The sequence below is a fragment of the Clupea harengus genome, chromosome 11, assembly GCF_900700415.2.
Source record: "Clupea harengus chromosome 11, Ch_v2.0.2, whole genome shotgun sequence".
Classification (NCBI taxonomy): Eukaryota; Metazoa; Chordata; class Actinopteri; order Clupeiformes; family Clupeidae; genus Clupea; species Clupea harengus.
The window spans coordinates 17,588,053-17,596,175 of record NC_045162.1 but is presented as its reverse complement, the minus strand read 5'-3'; the positions used below and the strand labels follow the sequence as shown (position 1 = coordinate 17,596,175).

Here is an 8,123-nt window from a genome sequence, read left to right as displayed (position 1 = left end):
TACGACTGTTGGTGACGTCAAGCCATAAGTTACGCAGCACTCGTGCATTCTTGTTACAAACGTCTGATCGACGAAGCAAGCACTCTATGACACGAAACAGAACATCTCTGGCATTTCGGTTATTTTTTGGTTTTGGAGTAGAACGGCGTCTCGGACGGTGCAGTATCACTCATTTACAACTTCTGCTGGTAAGTAACATGCTCCTTAAAATAATAGATGTAGCGCTGACATTTCAATGTTGTTTTCCTTCAAATGCTAGTTTATTGCTTGATACGGACCAGCTAGCCTGCTAGCTTCGAGTTCAAGGCGGGTTCCTTCGGTTGCCGCGCATTTGAAAAGTTGTACTAAACCAATTGTTCGATTAATAATGTTTTTCTAACCAGCAACTTACAGCTATATGCTATACACATACAATTTCACTGTCGTGCTAAACTGTGGCTAGGTAAAATGGCTTATATTTACTCAAATGCCAATTATATTCAATTTTAACGGTTAGCGATATAGCAGCTGTATCTAGCTAGCTTAGATCGCTTTTATGAAGGCAGATAGCAGGCTTAATCAAAAGTAGTTCCTCGTGTAACTTTCCAGAGGGAAGACTAAGGCGCTAAAACAGTTAGCACTACCCCCAAGATAAGCTGCTCTTTTATGCAGATGCAGATTTTGGTCGAGTTGCTACATGCGGGCATTTTACTTGATGTCAGCCTAGTTTTATGTAATTTTGCTTAAATGGTCATCATTTCATATGAAGTCACCGTTGCCACTATGTTGTGTAGAAAAAAAATCACTGCTGAAGCCTAATTATAATGTTGTATCCTAATGAGTCATTTTGTCTTTTTCTTTTGTTGCAGAATCAGATGGAAGAAAGGAATGCATTGGCCTTGTAAGTCCTGCACATTTGTCTCATCCAAAAGAGGCCAGCTGCTGAAGCATTGTAGACTAAAGCATGGTGGTCTTACCAGATCTTGCCCAATACTATGCCTCCATCAAAAGTGCTTATGCACATTCAACTCGTTTAATGCCCTGAAAGTGCACTTATCAAAATGTCACTTTCAGATCACACACACCGAAGAAAGAGAGCATGAGCACATATTTAACTGTCAGCTGTGTGAGTTTAATGAGACATGTACAGAACAGGACTTTCTCAGACACTTGCGCCAACATCTAAAATTATTCCAAAAAATTGAATGTCCCTATTTAGACTGCGATTTTGAGACAAATGTCTATTCTACTTTTAACACACTTAAAAGTAGAAATCATAATCAGACCTCTATTGATGTTAATCTGGCGTTCAAGCCAGAGATAGTTTCCCAGCTCTCCTGCTCTGAAGAGAGCGCTCCTGTTGCATCTTTAGATGAACTCACTAGTGAGGATGAGGAAATGGCAGACATTGATGTTCAGGACTTGGATATCCAACTGGAGCACAATTAGCAACATTGTTCCTTAAAATGCAGGCAATTTTGAATATCCCTGAGAGTGCAACGCAAGAAGTAGTCCAGGAGGTCAGTCAACTATTTGTGCTTTCTGAACCTTTAGTGTATACTGCCATTGAGGGGATTTTCAAACAGCATTATCCTGATGTTGACAGTAGTGTTATCAAGGAGATAATGAGGGCTGTTGCTGAGACTAATGCATTTCTGAAGCACACATCTACAGGGGGGGTCTCTATCAACGTCTAGAAGGAGAGAATCTTTCTTTGCCAAAGAATTTCCAGTAGTGGAACCTGTGGAATATGGCAGTAAGCATAGTCAAACATTAGTTTACATTCCATTGCTTCAAATGCTCCAGGCTTTGCTGAGAAAAGATGAGATTTTAGACAAGTTTCTTTCTGCAAGTTGCTCTCAATTGGGTGATTTTTGTGACCACAGGGATGGTTCTGCTTTTCACAACAATGCCATACTAACTGATGAGGAGTTTAGAATTGCCATTGGCTTGTATATTGATGATTTTGAGGTTGTGAACCCGTTGGGGACAGCAAGGAAAAAGCACAAATTGTGTGCTATAAACTTGGAATCTAGATAATCTTGCTCCAAAGAACCGCTCATGTCTTCATGCCATACAGTTAGCAGTTTTATGCAAGGCTACTGTAATTAAGGAAAAAGGATACCGTGAGGTTCTGCAGCCCCTCATAAAAGACCTGGTGTCATTAGAGGAGCATGGGGTGTACATTGAGAAGCTAGGTACAAGTGTAAAGGGAACTGTGTTGTATGTCGCAGCTGACAATCTGGCTGCCCATTCCCTTGCTGGTTTTCAGGAGAGCTTTTCTGGTCACAGGGTGTGTAGGTTTTGCATGGCTAGTAAGGAGGAGATTCAGGATTTTGAGGTCAGCTCAGGTTATTTCACCTTGAGAAACAAGGAGGATCATGATAGGCATGTTCAGGATGTGATGCAGGACTCCTCAAAGGCACTGGAATATGGAGTTAAAAGAGAGTGTATTCTTACAGAGAATCTCTGTTATTTCCATGCTGTTCATGGATATCCGCCTGATATATTGCATGATTTTCTGGAGGGAATTGTACCTTTTGAGTTAGCTCTGTGTATTAAAGATCTGATAAAGAATAAATACATAACCCTTGAAGTGTTGAATCGTGCAATCAAGGAATTCCCATATTCCTTCTCAGACAAAGTAAATTGAGAGGAAAGTGGTTTGTTTCTCCAAAGCGTTACATCTTCTGCTAATTACGCATAGGCCTAGCCTTTCCTGTAATTACTTTTAATTCATTTGATCAGTTGTGAATAGTCTGTCATACTTGATATGAGTAGTGGCAGCAGTACTCAGCTGACAGTTAAATGTTGTATTGCCACCCTCAAAACACAACGTAAATATTTTGTTTTGTAGGATTATGGAAGACAAATGGCATATCAGAGTATTTGTGACTAATGAAGCCATTAGAAAGGTCACTTTAGATGGAAAACCAAGCAATGTTGAAACATTGCTCTCAGTTCTGAAACTTAAATTGGGACTACAGTGTGATTTCACTTCACAATATGAAGACCCTCTCTTTGGCAATGCCCTCTGCAACCTGACTGATATGTCAGACTTACCAGAACGGCCTACAATCAAGATCATCAGTTCTCTGGCCCTCACTCCAGCTCACTCCAGCTCTTTGAGCACCTGTAGCACAGATATCCTGAGCCCAAGAAACAAAGATACCCATAGGCATGATCCTTGGCCTTCTGAATTTGAAATCCAAGAATTCTCTGTTGACATCAATTACAGGCTTAGACAAGGCGACCTTGTCTACATGAGAGATGGCACGCTGTTACAAATGTCTCGGGACATGAAACATGCAATCCTAGAAAGACTTGCAGAGGCCATGTATAAGTATATGGCATACCCCCGAGATTATCACTTTGATGAAGTTGCAGCTGCTCTCGTCAAGAAACACCCTTGTTTGAGGGAGCCTGGATCCTATAGTGGATATTGTGGATGGAAAAATAGTTTAAAGTTTAAAATGGGAAACTACCGCACCAAGTTAAGGAGATCTGGAATGGCTGATGTCAAAGTGAATGGCTGCAGAAGGCGCAGGGATTTCCCGGACGAGGATCCGCCAAGCCTCAACATCAAAAAGGCTAAAAGGAATGAGACTAACTTTTTACCCAATTTCCCTGATGGAGAGGATGAAGTTTCTCTTGAGGCAATTAGGCGTGAGCTTGACATGGACGCTAAAAAAAGCTTACCTGATGTGATTGGCATTAGAAAGAAGATGGATCAGACCTTCGCACTTAGAAGAAAGGAAATTGTGGAGGAGCAACCACCTGTGTCGAGAATAGTGGAGCGATGGCCAGCGCTCTTCACGGAAACTCAAGTAAGAGACTATGCATAGATAATTGTAAGTACAATTTATAGCAGATCATCCCCCATAAAATGTTGTTTCTTAAAGTTGTTTGTGTATGTTTTCAGATTTATGATGAATTCTCAAGAGTTGCCAGCAAGAATCTTCGTCAACAGTTCTATGAAGCACTGGACCGTCACACACCCAGCCTGATTCAAATGATGAAGTCCAAAAGAGGAAAAGTGGGCCAATCCCTTGAAGGCTTTCTCCACCAGATTGATACTCAGGTGATGATCATTTCTCATCCTGTAAGCAGTATAAATTCAATGCATTGACAATGTTCTACAGCTCCGCTTCTCTGAAAGACAGAGTTTCTCAAATGTTTCTTTTTGAATGAATTTGTCCTTTGTGTGATTATGCATTTGAAGCTATTTTTATCGGTAAAGGCTCCGTCACACCATGACGTTCTGGTCAACGTTCTCTGAACTTTCTAATCGTTCAATTTCGAGCGTTCTAGGGCGATGTGGACACATCTGGCGTGTTACTAACAAAAGAATAGCGTAGGACTGACACATGACTAGCGTGGGACTGACGCATGAGGAGTGTGTAACACCGACCAAGTGACGTGTCACTGGTCCGCGACAAACGTGTGCTGACGTGTCACTCCAGCGCGACAAACGATAAGTCAACATTAGAAGAGCGTGTTAAAGGTGTAATTAACGTGTGAATAATGACAGAAAAGCGTTTTGCGGCGTGTGGGTTTTATGGTCAAACGGGTATAAAACGCTGGAAAATCATAGTGGATTCAGTTGATCTGAACAGTGAACATCATGCCTCCAAGACCACGAAAAGGTGTGAGGGGGGCTTCTGCTACTAGCGCTGCTGAAAGTAAGAAGAATACAAAGCCTCTTTCACTAGCAATGTCTTCGGACAAAGATTTACTTTTATTATTACTGTGATTTACGAAATAACGGGCGTTATTCCTGGGGTTTTATGTTATTAAAATAAATGATTTAAATTTGACACTGAATTTGTGTTTCTCAATGTTTATTATTAGAAAACATCAACACATCCACACACATTGTCCATGTCACAAGAGTCTTCATATCATATCCATCTGCCATGGAACAGCACCAGCTATAACAGTGCTCAGCTATGTTCAAGTTCAGTACATCTACTTCATGCTGGCTCAAGCAAGCAAATACCCTCCACTCCGCTTTTCGCTAGATTATGCAATGACCTTGCATGACATGATAGCATTGGATATGTAGATGTATAGTGCACAGAATGACGTTTGCAATGATGTAAGTTGCGTTTGTTGATCACGTATGGTTAATAACATATTAATTGTATGTAAGATCTTCCCTTGGTGAAAAAACTTTCGCCAATATCTTCCTACGAGAGATGGGTTAGGTGCTCAAATTTCCCTCGATCAAAGAGGACGTTAGTAGGCATGTCCAAACTAAAAATCACGTCTCAGGATTGCTGCGCACATAAGTTATTTCGGGTGCATCAACTGTAGGTACTCGGTCTACCCTACCCAACGACTGACTACGATAGCCAAACGCGTGCAAAGTTAATAAAACGTTCCACGAAAGTTCTCCAGCGTTTAAATTAAACGTTGATGAACGCTGATCTCCATGAGAACTTTTGTGCATGTTCAAAACTTTTTTTTTGGACCAGCGTTCTCCTCCGATCACCGACGATTACAGCGTTCACCAGCTTTCACACAAAGCTCTTCTGGCGCAATACCAGCGACCATGGACGATTACCAACGTTTCCTCTAACATCATAGAACGTTGACCAGAACGTCATGGTGTGACGGGGCCTTAACGGAAATGTACTAATTTTCCCCTGGAATTGTTTTTGCATGTCTAGAACATCACTGTGACACGGACCGTTGTGCTGCGACGTCTGCCAATGTTTCTTGGAGATGATGACAGTGAGTTCTGCAGGACTTGCTTTGTAAGTTTTTTTTTTTTTTTTTTTCTTTTTTTTTTTTTCTTCAATTTATTTCTCACACACACTGCCATATAACTGATATACCTGAGGTGACTAAGAAGTGGTTTGATTGGACATTGAATATGGAATGCCTCCAATCCTTTGGAAATGTGCAAATATCTTTTAATAGTCCATATTTCCACCGTATTCACTTCTTTTTAACACACTCCTGGGTTAACTACTACACATTTTTCTGAACCTAATTTTACATGTTAACATAGTTTTACTTTCAGACAACATTTATTGGTGGATGGATTTTTCTCTCTCTTCGCTGACTTGCTCACACGTGCTTACTCATCATCTTGTGTATGTCTATTTACTGATTCTGTCCTCATCTATTGTCTCACACAGTATTGTGTTGATTTCTATGCAGGACTCGGACAACGGAGAGGACTCAGCCCATGTGCCAGTGGGCATACTTACCGTCATCCCAGAGGATGATCCAACGCCTAATGCTGCTGATTTGCACTTGCACCCTAGCAGCGTTGCGGTCATTCTTGAGGGGGACCTAGTCTTGGATGACTTGTCTTCATATCCAGAGGCGTTTTGTCTTTTGTTTGGACTTGTATATGCATTGCACCTTGACTATCCCAGATCAATGAGGTATTCATTTGAGTTCATTCAAAAGATCCTCTTGGATATTGGGCAAAACAAACTCAGCCCAAAAATGCAAACCTTAAAAAATGCTCTCATGAACTCATAAGCACAGGGCACGAAATCAGAAGTTGTTAAGTTACTGTTCAGAAGTTCAATAAACTTACGTATTTCAAGGTAATCGGTTTCCTCATTTTATCCAAGTTCACAGAACTTACAATTGCAGGGTATTTGAGTTCAATTTACTTTGAGAAATGTAGTATTGCTGATTGCTTTTTACTCATGTACTTGAGTTATGAGAACTTAGTTTCTTTGGTAAGTGCCTTTATTTGAGCCAAGTTCACTTTACTTAAGTATGCCAAGTACACTTTACTTAGTTTTCTCTTATTTTCACAACTGAAGTGAACTGAGTATTGCCTACTCACTGTGTGCTAGTTTATTTTAAGTGAACAAGTCACTTAGTTTAACCTAAACAGATACGTTCTTTTGAGTATTGCCTACTCACTGTGCTAGTTTATTTTAAGTGAACAAGTCACTTAGTTTAACTTAAACAGATACGTTCTTTTACTTAATTTTTTCAAGGTAATCGGTTTCCACAATTTTTTTAAGTAAAGTTAACTTATCAGGTTTTACAGTGTACTCTGAACATAGATTACACATATAATAAATATACAAATAAATATACAATACAATCTGCTAAACATATAATACACATATAGTAACCTATACTAACCTAATATACCTATACTAACCTAAAGACAAATCAAATGTGCCTGGTTTCAGATAGTGCAATATTACTGATAGTGCAAACAGTACAAAACTGTAACATGTAAAGTGTAAAGTGGCGAGACTGTATCACTGTCCATTTAAAAGCCTGATGGCCCTTGGAAAGAAACTGCTCTCCAATCTACGGGTGCGAGATCGAATACTTCGGTAACGTCTACCAGAAGGCAAAGGGGAAAAAAGTCTAAAGGATGGATGGTAGCAGTCTTTAAGGATCCTGCCAGCTTTTTTTTGCCAGGGTGTTACAGAGGTAGTCATAGTTCATCCTGGAAGGGCTATAGGGTCATGGAGGGGTAGGAGATGGTGAATTTCTTCTCTTATTATTAAAATGTTATTGAAAAGGTCATGAAATCGTTACTGCTACAGGTTAGAACAGAATGTTCTATTGTATTGTGGTTTTTGTTAGTCTAGAAATGGTGTTAAAGAGAAACCTTGGATTCTGTTTTTTATTTTTAGTCAATGATGAATAGTAAGCTGATTTCGCATCCTAAAATGCTCTTTCATAGCTTACAAGACTATCCTTCCACACCAGGTGGAATACCTCAAGTTTGGTGGAGTACCATTTTTTTTCTAGTTTCTGTGTAATTTGTTTAAGTGCACGAATCTGGTCAGTGCACCATTGGGTGAGTTTTTTCTGTTTTCTTATTCTTTTTTTTCAGTGGTGCAACAGTGTCAAGGGTTGAGTGAAGCACACATATGACGCCTTCTGTTAGTAGGTCGATATGAGGTGGGAATGTTTTTACGCCACTTTCAGTGCCAGGAGTAAGAGCTACTGTGCAGCTGGTAGTTTTGACATGAATTCTGCTGTAGTCTTGTCAGATAAACAACGGCTGTAGAAAGTGGGTTAATACCGATATTGTGCAGAGTTCTAATTGCAAGTTGAATGTAATTAGGTGATGATCTGGAAGGACAGTATTTTGAGGTAGAACTATAGGGTGGTCAATTTCTAAACCATATGTTGTTACAAATTCA

The 8,123-nt window shown here is 40.0% G+C and overlaps 1 protein-coding gene across 2 annotated transcripts; it reads left to right on the top strand.

Annotated features, from left to right (window-relative positions):
* LOC116222545 lies at positions 1–6,556 on the top strand. Of its 2 annotated transcripts, XM_031577017.2 has the most exons (6): positions 4–188; positions 849–880; positions 2,837–3,806; positions 3,902–4,060; positions 5,652–5,738; positions 6,148–6,553. In XM_031577017.2, exons 1-6 carry the CDS (start codon positions 87–89, stop codon positions 6,475–6,477), a joined length of 1,680 nt encoding a protein of 559 aa, XP_031432877.1. In that variant the 5' UTR covers positions 4–86; the 3' UTR covers positions 6,478–6,553. The 2 variants fall into 2 exon arrangements, with proteins under 2 accessions (XP_031432878.1, XP_031432877.1); XM_031577018.2 differs by lacking the exon at positions 5,652–5,738 and having other exon boundaries at positions 1–188; positions 6,148–6,556.
* Positions 6,557–8,123: the final 1,567 nt, after the last annotated feature.

What these genes read in the sequence shown, in the direction of transcription:
- LOC116222545 (XM_031577017.2), top strand. Translation starts at nt 87, where the DNA reads ATGACACGAAACAGAACATCTCTGGCATTTCGGTTATTTTTTGGTTTT. An exon ending in CGCTCTTCACGGAAACTCAA is followed by an intron (nt 3,807 to 3,901) that starts GTAAGAGACTAT and finishes GTATGTTTTCAG; the next exon opens with ATTTATGATGAATTCTCAAG. An exon ending in TCCACCAGATTGATACTCAG is followed by an intron (nt 4,061 to 5,651) that starts GTGATGATCATT and finishes TTGCATGTCTAG; the next exon opens with AACATCACTGTGACACGGAC.